The sequence below is a fragment of the Quercus robur genome, chromosome 5 (genome assembly GCF_932294415.1).
Source record: "Quercus robur chromosome 5, dhQueRobu3.1, whole genome shotgun sequence".
Lineage (NCBI taxonomy): Eukaryota > Viridiplantae > Streptophyta > Magnoliopsida > Fagales > Fagaceae > Quercus > Quercus robur.
The window spans coordinates 63,297,171-63,311,786 of NC_065538.1; the positions used below are offsets into that span (position 1 = coordinate 63,297,171).

At 33.1% G+C, this 14,616-nt stretch overlaps 1 protein-coding gene across 1 annotated transcript; it reads left to right on the forward strand.

Moving 5' to 3' along the window:
* Positions 1-4,947: 4,947 nt before the first annotated feature.
* On the forward strand, positions 4,948-10,013 carry LOC126728518 (heterogeneous nuclear ribonucleoprotein 1-like). The gene is made up of 3 exons (XM_050434326.1): positions 4,948-5,169; positions 6,300-6,981; positions 9,730-10,013. The coding sequence occupies exons 1-3, from the start codon at positions 4,948-4,950 to the stop codon at positions 10,011-10,013; spliced, it is 1,188 nt and encodes a 395-aa protein (XP_050290283.1).
* The last annotated feature ends 4,603 nt before the right edge of the window (positions 10,014-14,616 follow it).

The following is a 14,616-nucleotide window of genomic DNA, read 5'->3' on the forward strand; positions in this document are numbered from 1 at the left end:
AATGTTCTTGTCAAGATTTCATCGCCACTCATTCGTTTGTTACGGATTGTTGATTCTGATCAAAGGCTTGCAATAGGATATGTGTATGAGGGCATGCATAGAGCACGGTTGGGAATCAAGAAGATCTTCTGAATGAAGAAGCACTTGTACAAGCCATACACCTCAATTATAAAAAACCGTTGGGACAAGCATTTGCGTAAAGATCTTCATGCTGCTGCATATTGGTTAAATCCCACTTTTCAATATGATGAGGAGAATTTTTGTCGAAAACCAACAGTAAATATGACTATTTTGGACTACACTGGGACAAATTATGATGGTGATCAAGAAAAGGTAATTAAGGAAACCTAATATTTTCGAGACTGTATTGGGAGCTTTGATAGAGATCTTGCATTGTCAACAAGCAAGACCACTCATTCAGGTGAGAAGTAATTAGTTTACTTTAATACTATAAACAAATCTTAGTTTTTTTGTTCATGTTGAAAGTTAGTTTTGTCACTATAATTAGAATAACTGAAGTGATTATTCAATTGAAAGTTTGCTTGTTTATGTTGATTAATATTAGATTACGTTGTGTTATGAAAATCAGATGAATGGTGGAAGTTGTGGGGTGCTAATGCTCCAAACTTGCAAAAATTGGCAATTAGAATCCTTAGCCAAACTTCCGCCTCTTCTGGATGTGAGCGTTGTTGGAGTTTATTTGATCAAATACATTTTAAGAGGAGAAATAGGTTGGAGCATCAAAGGCTTAATGATCTTGTATTTGTTAATCATAACTTGCGATTGAGACATAGGTAATTAAATGCTATATTTTGTCATTATATTAATTTTTAAGAAGTCATTTATATAATGTAATTGTTAGTTACTAATTATGTTCAAATTCCAATAATGAGCATGACATTTTATGCAAGCTTTACAACAAAAAGCTTAATTTTGATCCCATTGATTATGCAAGTATCGACAAAACTGATTTTTGGGTATTTGTGGAAGAGGAAGACTCATATCTTAATTATGAAGAGTTGGAGAATGCAATTTATGAAGAGGGTGCATATCCAGCAAATGTAGAGGCTTCTTCTAATATTGAAGGTTAGTTTATATGTAAACAATTTGATAACCTATAGTGATTTTTCTTTTATTTTTTTCAAACTTGTATAAACATTATAATAATTTTTCTTTTTATTTTGTTCAAACTTGTGTGTAGAATCTATAGATGATAGCAATGAGGTTGAAGGAATTGATTTGGGAACATTTGGACAACCTATTGGCCCTCCTCCTGGATTTCTAGGGAATGATGACGAGCATGATAACTTTCATGACATTGATGATTTATGATCATAATAATTCTGTTTGATCATAATAATTTTTCTTTTTATTTTGTTCAAACTTGTGTGTAGAATCTATAGATGATAGCAGTGAGGTTGAAGGAATTGATTTGGGAACATTTGGACAACCTATTGGCCCTCCTCCTGGATTTCCAGGGAATGATGACGAGCATGATAACTTTCATGACATTGATGATTTATGATCATAATAATTCTATTTGAACGTTAAAGTTCTATTTTGTATTTTAGAGATAATTTTTATGTCTTTTTGTAAGACACAGTGTGTAACTTGGAGTTTGAAGTTTTATTATTGTTTTTTAGAACTAAGTTTTATGTATTTTTGTAAGAAACAATGTGTAGTTGTGTACTGTAACTTGGAGGCTTGTTTATGTATTTTTACTTTGTACTTTTAAGTTTTATGGACTACATTGGCTAGTTTGGACTACATTGGGGTGTGAATTTTGGTAATAGAAGCAGTACTAGTACCAGTACGGCAGTACTCTATCTATGGTTGCTTAATTAATTATTAGTTATGTATGTTTTACCTTTGTGTTAGTATAGTTAATTAGTAAGAGTAAGGTCTTTTTGTGCTTTTGTAATAGAAGCAGTAATAGTACTTTGTAGCTCGTGCATGTCTGAGCTGGAATTTGAATATACCTGTAATGCATGTGCATGAAAGTACTTGGATGAAGATTTCATTGCAAGCCCACTCTCTTGAGATCTAGCTAGGGCTATGCAGATGAATATATTATATATAGATACTTCAAACTAATAATTTACTAAGCTTTGCCTTTTTCTCAGCCTGTGAATGCATTTGTGTATGTCTGTTGGCTGTCTTGAAAGTAAATTAGACTAATTTAGTTAATTTTTTTTATTTTTTATTAATTTAATATTTTTATATATATTTAAAATAATTATTAAATTAATTATGATGTCATCACGGTTCGACCCCGGTTCGACCTCGGTTCGACCTTAAAAACCTTGAACCTCTCCCTTTTACGGTTCAATGAACGGTCCGGGTCTGAAAACCATGCTCTCAAACAATCACATTATGCTCTCTGCATTTGCGCTCATTGAAATCTTCAAAAATCCTAATTTTTCATCGTAACATCAAGGACGTGATTAAGTTTGGATTGAAGTTGATACTTTTTCGTATTCAAATGCACATTGCGTTTTTTGACAAGTCTACTGAAGACATAAAGGTATGGGTTCGTAAAGGGAAAAAAAAAAGATTCAGACTTAAGGAGAAAAATATTTTTATATCTAAACCAAACCTAATTGAAAGGAAATCTACATTTCTTGTATCAAAGTCACACTTGAAAGAACCTCATCTACTCAGAAAAAGACACACACACACATTAACTTGACTCAATTTAAATCACACACGGTCATTTTAGATATACACCATTGTCAGTTTTTTTAAGACATTTTCTCCTCTTGTCATGTGTGTGTGTTAAAATACCAAGTATTCTAATTTTTTTTAAAAAAAAAAAATTTAACTCACATACCATACTCAGATATAGATATATATATATATATATATTATACAAAATAGAATTTCTACTCTAGTCTAATCTAAGTGTATATGTGTGTGAAACTCCTTCCTAGAGACTTGAACTCTGGCTTTTATCCCCCACGCCTTACAAGAACTTATACCTGTGAAGTGACCATCGCACTAAGGATGTGCGGTGGTCACACTCATATAATTAAGGTACTATTATATCATTTGATTTATAAGACCTCCATGTAACGGCTTGGAATAGTAACAAACCAAATTTGAGCAAGGATACTCGTTAGGTCAATTATTTCCAATCAAGTCAGAATGTTTTAATAGAATGTCGAATTCGAAGGTAAACGGAATATCTAAAGCCACTTTCTTATCACTAGTCAAAGTACCATGACGTGCGATATATTTATCATTAGTTTTTTTTTTAATATTTTAATAAATTTTCTGTAAAAATTGTAATCTTTAGTGTTCTTTATCAATAAAATAGAAAAAAAAAAAAGAAAAAAAAAGAAGATAAAATTATATTTTGGTCTCTAAACTTTACTAAAAGTTTATTTTTCATTCTTAAACTTTAAGAAATTCATTTTTAATCTTTAAACTATTGAAAAGTTCATATTTCATCCTTAAACTATATTAAACGTTACTAAAAGTTTATTTTTCATTTCTAAACTATTGAAAAAAGTTATTTTTCTTTATCCTTATTGTTGTCTCTAAACTTTTGAAAAAACTTTTTACAAAGTTTAGAGATTAAAAAAGAACTTTTTGAAGTTTATGGACAAAATACAAAATTTTATTAAAATTTAGGAACTAAAATAGTATTTTACTAAAAAAAAAAAAAAAAAACTAGTGTAGTGATTTGATCTTACTATATATGTTTACAAATTGAAAAATTATATGATATAATGATATATATATATATATATATATATATAAAAGCATGTTTCACACATGCTCAATAATACAAATATAAAACAAAAACGCAAATATATATATATATATATTACATTCTTGATTGTGTGTCATTAATTTTTTTTTCTTAATTTGTTAGAAAATTTTTTTTTTTTTTAAAGTTGATATTTCATAAATGCAAAACCAAAATAAATAAATAAATAAATAAAAACAAGAAAACTAATAGATTAATTTTAATCTATATAAAAAAATTCACATATAAATTTTTTTTTTTACAAGGTCAGGGGTTCATTTGAACCTCCTAGACCATATGTAATACCGCCCCTGCTCTGAATATCAATAATTAAATATGATTAGACACGATTTACGTAGTTGTATAACTTCCATACAAATTAATACATGAATTTGATCAAAGATCTTATTACTCTTTTAAAAGATCTGTTATTTTGTGTGTGTCTATATGTATATATATATATATATATAATATAAAAGTAAGTTACTAGCACTGATTTTTCTATTGCTCGGTTTTTTTTTTTTTTTTTTTTCCCAGAAATACTAACATGAAAGCTCTTAGATCTAATTAGTCACTACTATTAACTTTTTCTTTATCAATTTTGCAATTTCTTGAATTCACGTAAATGATACCAATTATCCAAATTAAACTTGATCGTCTCAGATGTTCCTTGCAGTGAATGCTTCTCTCGATTTAATTTATCTCCATCCGGTAAATGACTTGAGTTAGCAAAAAAATTAAATTAAATTAAATGGGGGTAAATGTTTTTATTTTACTTTTTTATTTTTTAAATAAATAAGTTTGTGGGATTACCAAATAGTCTTGGATTTGTATATATATTCCAATGGCTGTAGATCTACAAATAGCCATGATTTGTATCTAAAAAAAAGTCTTTTACCCCGGTATATTATAATTATTATGCGTTGTTCTTCTATACCCACGGTACTCTATAAACAGTTAAACACAAACTTAGATTTTTTAGAAGAAACACAAACCTAGTTAAAAGCAACTTTTAATTTTTTTTTTTTTAAAAACTAAATAATAATAATATTTATACAATTAAGACTCTATTATTGGTCTTCCACACAAAATCTCTTAATTGATCATATATTTTATCTTTTTTACGTTTATCTATTATATAGGCGTGTTTTTCTGTTTCAATTGGATTCATAGGCTTGTTTTTCTTTTTCTGGGTCATGGAATTGGAGAAGAGAAGGTTGTTTGTGGGTGGGATTTCTTGGGAAACAAGTGAGGCTACTTTGAGAGAACACTTCAGCAAGTATGGAGAGGTGGAGGATACTTCGCTTATCACTGATAAGCGTACTGGTCATGGAAGAGGGTTTGGCTTTGTGAGCTTCAAAGACCCCGATATGGCTAATCAAGCACTTCAAGATCAACATGTTATTCTTGAAAGAAAGGTTCTTTTTCTTTTTTTAACACCCTCACTATGCTCTTTATAAATTATCATTAGTTCCTCCTGGTTTTCAACACGCACAGAGCAAACACACACTTACGAGAGAGCTAATGTAGTACTAGTGATATACGGAAGAAATAACTAATGTAGTACTAGTGATATACTTTTTGTATTTCAGACGAGTCCTTAATCTGTTTATTGATTCAATATTATTTTGCTGATTCCTTGAAAAAAAAGAAGAAGCTGTTTTTTTGTATTTATAAATTCCCCAACTGTCATGGATTCTTGGCCCTCTACAGGTGTTCCAAACTTTAGGAAGATAACAGTTGGTGCATACTTGTTCTGTATTCTTTTTCTTAAAAAGTTATATGTGTGTATAGTAAGTAAAACCATGGGAATGGTAATATTAAAAAGCACCGTCTACCTATGTAGCACGGACATGATACATAATAAGATGGTATGATATTTTTTGAAAAATATATATGAAGGATATGACAATTAATTAATATTTATTTTTAGATATATATATATATATTTCATATTTAGAATAAATTATGTTTATTTTGGATTTAAAAAGTATTCAACAATAATGCAATGTTTGAATATATATATATATATAATTAATTTAAAGACAATAAAATATTGTTTAAAATACGAACAAAAGAATTCAAATAAACTAGACACTCATAAAAAGAATTCAAATAAATAACATTCAACATCAAAATAGAACAACTGAATTTTTTTTTTAAAAAAATTGATTTTTTGCATACTTCTTGTGTTAGATATGTGTCGGTATATTAGATACGTGTCCGACACCAGTACATTGGCAATTTTGCCATGTCCAAGCTTCCTAGCCTTCTACAAATAGAAGAAAATTTATTTTCAAACAACATTTTGAGAATCTTGAAATAAAAACTTGTCTGTGTATTGTAATTCTATGAATTCCTCCTATATTAACTTTTGATTTTTCCTGTTTAGTGTTGTAAAATGGTAAAATATATTATATCTTGTTTTTGTTTCTTTCTGCACTAATCTCTTAATTTATGGTATATTGGGTTTTCTTTTTATTATTAGTGATTTTCTTTTTGACTTTTGTTTCATTGAGTATATACGTATGCCAATATAATTGGACAGGTAGATGTGAAACCAGCAAAACCCAGAGGTAATAAGAGGAACCAAAATCAGACTATCCACTCTGAAGAGCAAAGTAATGGAACTAGTACTAGTAATAAGAAGATTTTTGTAGGAGGTCTTCCACTTGATCTGACAGAGGAAGAATTCAAGAGCTACTTTTGGAGTTTTGGTACGATTATTGATGCTGTGGTGATACATGACAAAGAAACCCACAGACCAAGGGGCTTTGGATTTGTTACTTTTGATTCAGAGGATGTTGTGAATAATCTGTTGCAGAAAAGTTTATATGAACTGAAAAATAAGCTTGTGGAGGTTAAGAGGGCTGAACCGAAGGACATCAATCATAGTCAGATATTCTCTTATCATTGGAACAACACAGTCTTAAGTTCTGGTAGCCTTGGTTATGTGCTTAATGCTCCTTATTATCATCATTATGCTCCTTATTTTGATTTTTATTCTCCTATATGTGCATCGTCTTACGGGGATGCTTCATGGAATTATTTTGGTGCACCATTTTATGGGGGTGCAACATGGTTGCACCCTTACGGATATGAGGTTCCAACTTTTGAGCCCAATGGAGTTGATTTTGGAGCATTCCCAATCCTTAATATAGGAACTTGGAATGGCTTTCAACCTAATGGAGATATGGTGCCTTATGCAAACCTTGCACCCCATGATAATGGTAATCTGCCTCAGTCTTAGATAGACAATACCTCCCTGTTCAGAAGGCAATGTTGTAAATGAAAATTAGAAGGTAATGTTGTAAATGAAAACTGGGAAGTGATTGAGTTTAAATCCTAATGACGACATCTAGGGAAAATAAGAGTAATGTCACTCTAGCGATTGAAACTTGTGATTGCAAATGGATATTTTGTAATTTTTCTATTCATTCAATTTTATAGCATTTGCGAGCCTTGCATCATCATCATTTACTTTCTTATAGTCCTTAATTTTCAATTAAGATTCATGATCTTTTATTATTGTTTAGTTCCTGTTATTATTTATAGCTAGCCAAAAAGTTTCGTTCATGCAAAAATGCATGTTGACTCTAATGGGTGAGCTGGTCTTTTGGCAAAGAAAGGAGTTTCCCACGTTTTTGTTTCAATGCTTCTTCTGGGACTCTATGGGCTTTAAGGCTGACAAATTTGTTTCTTTTCAAGATATAAGTGTGGAAAATCCCTGTACTTCATGTTTGGCAAGAACCAATTACCTTCTTCTTCTTCTTTTCTTTTTCTTTTTTGTGTGGTTTTTGTTTGTTTGTTGGTTGTAACCGAACTAGTCAAGGGTCTGTTAGTGTTTTGTTGGTCTGTTTATATTCCTTTAGTCTAGTGTCTTTGTAAAGCCTCAGTGGCTTAATTACCTAATTTTTATTTAAAGTATTTTCTATTTTTATAAAGTTTATGTAATGGAACATATAATATATTTTGAATTCAACAAAATATATATATATATATATAATTTTAATTTAGTAAATATATTTAAATTACATAATTATAATATTGTTTTATACAAATGGAGAAGATATTATTAAAAATGATTTTTTTTTTCAAAATATACCATAATCAATTTTATAATCTTAATAGATCCAAGAATATTAAAAAAAAAATTACATTTGCATTTCATGGAAAATATGTAACATGTTACAATAAGTTTAAATTATTATATAACTTTAGAATTGTAACATTTTCCTTTCTTTTCAAAATTTAAGTATAAGGCCTATATTATTAAAACTTGAATTTTAAGATTATCTTTTGAATATTTATCATTTATATTTTTTTAGGGCCTGTATCTCTAATTTTAATATCTAATTTTTCTGTTTTTTTTACCAACAAAAAAAAAAATTGAACCAAAATTGAAGTAGATAATCTAAAAAAGGAATCAATTTAAGGCCTAATCAGTCCAATAATGGACCAAAGTAGACAACAATAGTTGTTATATAAACAACTCAACTTTTAGATATGTAAGTAAGTTTTTTTTTTTTTTTTTCCCTTTTAATTAGTATATACAATTAGATAATTATAAAAAATTTATTTTTTAATAGAAATATATGTATATATATATATATATCAAATGGTCAAATGATATTTAATAGAAAAATAAAACAAAATGATTAGTAAATAATATATACATGCACCATTACATTTAAGAGTACTAAATACAAAATATTAGGACAAATTGCTACTTGCTATGTGATACTATTAGCCCACATCATTCTAAATAGGTAGAAAGTTGTGTTGCCTGTCATTGTTTTGTGCATTTACCAATTGTAGGATCCAACTTTTATAGTATACTAGTTAAATTCTCCTACAGTTTTGTCATATTATATAATGTATAATTTGTTTAAGTAATACCATTTAAAATTTTCCTCACTATTGCTTTGAATATGTAATTTTTACGTTCTTGACATCATTCATACACACATATTAAGTGTCTCCTATGACAAAACTAAAATTAAAATTAAAATTAAATCTAAAACAACATAGAAGAAATCGAATGAAACATTTACTACATCAATCCTTTGAGAACTTATTCGATAATTAAACACAACACTATTTCTATAGCACTGACAATTAGTAAAAAAGGAAAAGCTCCTATCAAAAAAAGAAAAGAAAATTGAGAATCACTGACCTCTGTTGCCTTTATTTGTGCTTTGATAAAATATTAATATCCGGTCATCTTAATACACAAATTGCCTTTAGAAACAAATGTCATGTTTATATTGTAAACAACAAATGCTAATATCTGGTCAAACTCAAAGATGGAATTCTACACTTATTAGAAGATAACCTTATTTATAGATAAGAGCTGAAAAGTATAGATGTGATCAAATTGATATAGGTCTTCAAGAAAATAACTCTTGCTTTCATCTAAAAAAACTTTTGCAATTTGGTACAGTCACTTAGCACAACCATAACTTTTAAACTAAACTTTTATTACATAGTAAGTATATGATTTATAGACGGGATGGATAATGGATATCTTCAATTTCTTTCAAAGATAAATATAGTTTAAGCATAGAATTTTAGATAGGGTAAAATTGTAAAACAAGTTTTGAGTCCTTTGTCAATAGCTTTATTGCTATTTAGTAATTGCTTCTCTAGCTCGATGCGATTTAATTCCAATATTTTCAGTTACTATTTTTAATCAAGGCGAAACTTCCCTTTTTTGTTCAATTGCTAAGAAATTGTAGGATAAAAGGATACCAACTGGAGTTCCTTATCTCTCTCGGACAAAGAGGGCCTTGGTCTATGTTTGAAGAGAGAGCAAGCCATTACTGAACATGCTATTGCTGCAAGATTTCTAACCAAACGTCCTCTAAACATTGATGCCATTGCCACCACCTTCACTCCCTTCTGGAGATCCAAATCGGGTTTCAAGGTCAAAAACATTGGAGATCATGTTATCCTTTTCTCTTTTGATAACAATACAGATGTTGATCGAATTCTTTCATCGGAGCCATGGAGTTTCGACAAACACCTAAGGGTCCTATCTCGCTACGACAAGGATGCCTCTCTGAAGGCATTAGATCTAACTAAGGTCTCTTTTTGGGTTCAAGTCTACGACGTCCTGCTGCGTTTCAGAAACAAGGAGGTCACAGAAAAAATATGTGAATTAGCAGTAATGATACTCCACCCCAATGAAGTTCTGGACCATGATGGAGGCAACTTCATTAGAGTGAGAGTTTTGGTTGATATTTCTCAGCCGTTGTGTTGAGGAAGGCTCATCACTCTAGAAGATGGCAAAATGCATTGGGTCTCCTTCAAATATGAATGTCTCCCCAACCTATGCTACTAGTGTGGTTGCCTCACTCACGATGACAAAGATTGCAAGACCTAGATTTAAAGCGAAGGCACCCTTAAACTCGAAGACCAACAGTTTGGGCCTTGGTTTCAAGCACCCCCCTTCATCGCTTCAAGGAAAAAGGTAGTCTCGATCCCTGGTTTCTTTGCAAAGAAAAGGACGGGCAACCCTATCTAATCCACAGCCGACTCACTTTCTCAACTGCCGATGGTGGCTCAACAACACACCCCGGAACCCACCTCCTCTCCACCAAGGGTAGTTAATGTGATTAGCGAGAATCAAGGTAATGAAAATTCTAACGGTTCGAATTTTATTCGCCCAAAGATAGCAGAGATCTCAAAGGAAAATTTCCCTCTGAAATCTTCAAATCCCGTTGACTTTGATCAATTAATTCAAGATATTGATCGAGATATTAACCATTTTGACAGGGTAGCAACACCTTCATTGAGTTTGAAAGACTCATATACCGCCATAAATCTGGTTAACAAACCTCAGCCAGCTCATCAACCAGGCCCAGTTAAAGAGAGTTCCAATAATCAACCCATTAAGCCCATTCCCTTTCGTGACTTATCAAAGATGGACTTGGACTTAGTGTAAACTCAAGCCTATTTTGGTGGTAAACGGGTTCGCATCCAAAGGCCCTCCCACCTCATTGGCAATCAGATACTTGATGTATCCCTAGGCAAACGCATTTCCCCTACTCCTCTGGACAATTACATTCCCACTAAGCGTAGAATCCTTGATTGTGCTAACCTTGATGAAAATCTTCCCCTAGCAATGGCGGCTAATCTTCAGCCCCGCCAAGAACAAAGAATTGGCTATGCTAGAATGTGCGTGGGCTTGGGAACCGATGCATAGTCCGAGAGCTCGAGGTACTCACTTAGGCACAAGATCCCGCTGCCTTGTTTTTAACCGAGACATAAGCAGGTGAAGCTAGGCTATAACGATTATGCGATGAACTAAAATTCGATCATTGTTGGATTGGTCCCAAAGCAAGTAAGGCTAATTGTTTAGCTCTACTTTGGAAGAAGTCCTTACACATAAATATGGTCTCTTCCTCCCCAAACCATATTGATGCCATCGTCGGAGAAGTCTTGAACAAGCAATGGCGGTTTACGGGCATTTATGGTTTTGCTGACTCGGCCAGGAAGCACGGAACTTGGTCTTTGCTACGCGATCTTCACCATTGATACTCTTTCTCGTGGTTGTGTGTAGGGGATTTTAATGAAATCCTTTGGTCACATGAAAAGCTTGGCCTCGGTCCCAGACAGGAGATTCTGATGAAGGCTTTTCGGGATGTTCTAAACGAGTATGGCTTCTTGGACCTAGGATATGTGGGGGGGGGGGGGGGAATTCACATGGAGGGGTAAGTGTTTTGGTAGGTTGGTACTTGAACGGCTTAACAAGGCAGTTGCTACCAATGGATGGTTCTCCCTCAACCCGGGCACAAAGGTTCAACACCTTCCTTCTCATTCCTCAGACCATAAAGCCATCCTAATCAAATTAGAGGGGATAGCTCCTCGTCCAAACCGCCCATTCAAATTTGAGCAAATGTGGCTTCGTGACAAAGGATGCAATGATACTGTTAACGCTGCTTGGGGGACAACCTCTCAGAATGCTACCATGGCGCTGATTGCAGGGAAAATAAAAATTTGTGGGGAAAAGCTCTCAGATTGGAGTCATCAATCATTTGGATGTATCAAGAAGCAAATTGAGATTAAAGGGAAAATGCTTTCCAAAGCCGAGATAGCAGCAGCCAAAGGGGAAGTGGATTACAAAGTGGTTAAATCATTGAAGGCAGAAGTCAATGATCTTCTGGTTAAAGAGAGTCAGATGTGGCAGCAATGTTCGAGAGCCCTTTTACTAAAGTGTGGTAACCATAATACAAGCTATTTTCACAGCAAAGCCTCACATAGGTTTCAAAGGAATAGGATCTTAGGGTTAAGAAACTCCTCCAAGGCTTGGTGCACTGAAGACAGTTAGATTAAAGACATAACCTATGATTATTACCACTCCCTATTTACCTCATCTCATCCCACGGAATTTTCTGAAGTCATGTAGGCAGTCAAACCCACTGTTACAGAGGAAATGAATGCATAACTACTCAAGCCTTTCTTAAAGGATGAAGTTGAATCTACCTTTAAGCAAATAGAACCCATCACAGCCCTAGGCCCAGACGGTATGCCCCCCCTTTTTTATCAATCTTTCTGGTCTTTGATTGGTGAGGATGTCTGCTCAGCTGTTCTTGACTGCTTGAATAATTGTAAAATCCCTAAGGGTGCGTTTGGTTGGGAGGATGGAAAAGTGGAAGGATAGAAATGAAGAGTGGACAGAAAAGTGGGAAGATAGAAAAGATTTTATTTTCTCTCATTTGTGTTTGGTTAGGAGGGTGGAAAAGTGGAGGGATTGAAAACTTTTTTGTTTTACTAAGAAAAGAAAGTGAGAGAATAGAATATGTAATTTATATAAATTGACTCATATGCCCTTATTAAAAAAAAATTATCTTGTTAAAAAAAACATTAAAATAAAAAAAATCACACTAAGTTTACTAAAATAAAGTTCATGCAAAAAAAAAAAAAAAAAACCCTCAACCAACCAAAAATACCAATCATGTCTAGTTAAAAAACAAAAAAGCAAAACAGCCACTCCAAAAAAAAAAAACGAATTGGAAAAAAAAAAAAAAAAAAAAAGGCAGTAGTATTGCAGTTAGAAACAATTAAACAAAGGCCACGCCCACGTCCAGTTAGATTTTTTTTTTCTTTTTATAAGGAATAGGAAACAAAGGCAAGGTAGACACATACACAGTACATTCATAATGGACTTGAATGGGCATTTTTGTCCAAAAAGTTTTGCACAATTTTCTCTTCCATTTTCTCCCAAATTTGGGGAGATAGTGTTTTGGTGGGCCAGGAGAGAAAACTTCTGGGCCCCACCAAAATTCCCTCCCCCTCTCCCTTCCAACCAAACACCTCTCCCAACAATTTTCTCTCCTTTTTTTCCATCCTCCCTATTTCACCTCCAACCAAACACACCCTAAAGAAATAAATCACACCAATATCACTTTGATCCTGAAGGTAAAATCTCCTGAAAATATCACTAAATATAGGCCTATTAGCCTGTGTAATGTGGTGTATAAGCTTGTGTCAAAAGTACTAGCTAACAGACTTAGAGCTATCCTGCTGACGGTTGTATCAGAAAACCAAAGTGCTTTTCAATTAAGGAGAGTCATCACAGATAACATCCTTATGGCTTTTGAAACTCTTCACTACATGAAGCATCACCAGCATGGTAAGTCTGGATACCTTGCTTTGAAGTTAGACATGAGCAAGGCCTACGATCATGTTGAATGGGTATATTTAGAGACTATAATGAAGTGAATGGGCTTTGATGTAAGATGGGTTGCCCTAATCATGGAGTGCATTTCTACGGTCAGCTACTTCATCCTAATAAACGGTGAACCCTCGAAAGTTGTCCAACCATCAAGAGGACTACATCAGGGGGACCTACTGTCTCCCTACTTATTCCTCCTCTGTACAGAAGGCCTTCACAGTCTTTTGCAGTAGGCGGTGGAAGCCGGACATATCCGAGGCGTGTCCATCTGTAAAAAGGGTCCTAGATTAACTCACTTATTTTTTGTTGACGATAGTTTGGTTTTCTGCAAAGCCTCTCTAACTAAATGCCAAAAAATTCAAGCTTTGCTGTGTAGCTAGGGCTGTCCACGGGTCAATTTGGATTGGTTTTGGGTCTAATCCGAACTCGACCCAATTTGATCGGGTGACTAAGTTTTGGACTCATATTTGACCGAATATTCGAGTTGGACCCAATATTTTGGGTCATCGGTTGGGCGGGTCGGAGTTCTCGATTGGTTGGTTAAGGTTTCAAATAATAAATCTTTGGGTTTATTTTATTTTAACAGCTGATTTCCATAACAAATAAAATTAATGAGATGTACAAAAAGAGAGATGAGAAACCGATATTATTTACCCAAAGAAAATTTGGAGTGAGAACTAAGTTGGTGAGGAGGAGACAACACCAGATTGAGGAGGAAATAATGGCAACAGCTAGGCTTTGAAGGGAGAATTGAGTGAGGAGGAAAATCAAGAACAACCCAAGTTGATTTCTTCAACCTTCAACCCATATTGATCGTAGGTAGAGAGGGGCAATGGCTAAGGTTTGTAGTGAGTAGTGAGCTACTATGGTTTGGCATAGAGAGAGAGGCAAAGAGAGAACTAAGGGTCTAAAAGTGGGCCCGTTTGGTACATGTGTTTAAATATTAGTTTTCAGTTTTTTTTAGAAATACGTGTGGATGAAAAAGTGTGTGGAAATGCATGTAATATTGTTTAAAATCTGAAAACATGTGTTTAAAATTATGTACCAAACAACCCTACTAGTCTTTGAGAAAGTGAGATTGAACTAAAGAGTAAGCTGAAAAGGTTAAAGAGACAGAGAGTTCTTGTGACCATGGGATTTGATTGTGGCTGTGGGATTTGGAATTGTGATATCATATCAGATCAAC

What these genes read in the sequence shown, in the direction of transcription:
- LOC126728518 (XM_050434326.1), top strand. Translation starts at nt 4,948, where the DNA reads ATGGAATTGGAGAAGAGAAGGTTGTTTGTGGGTGGGATTTCTTGGGAA. An exon ending in ATGTTATTCTTGAAAGAAAG is followed by an intron (nt 5,170 to 6,299) that starts GTTCTTTTTCTT and finishes ATAATTGGACAG; the next exon opens with GTAGATGTGAAACCAGCAAA. An exon ending in CCTTGCACCCCATGATAATG is followed by an intron (nt 6,982 to 9,729) that starts GTAATCTGCCTC and finishes ATAACAATACAG; the next exon opens with ATGTTGATCGAATTCTTTCA.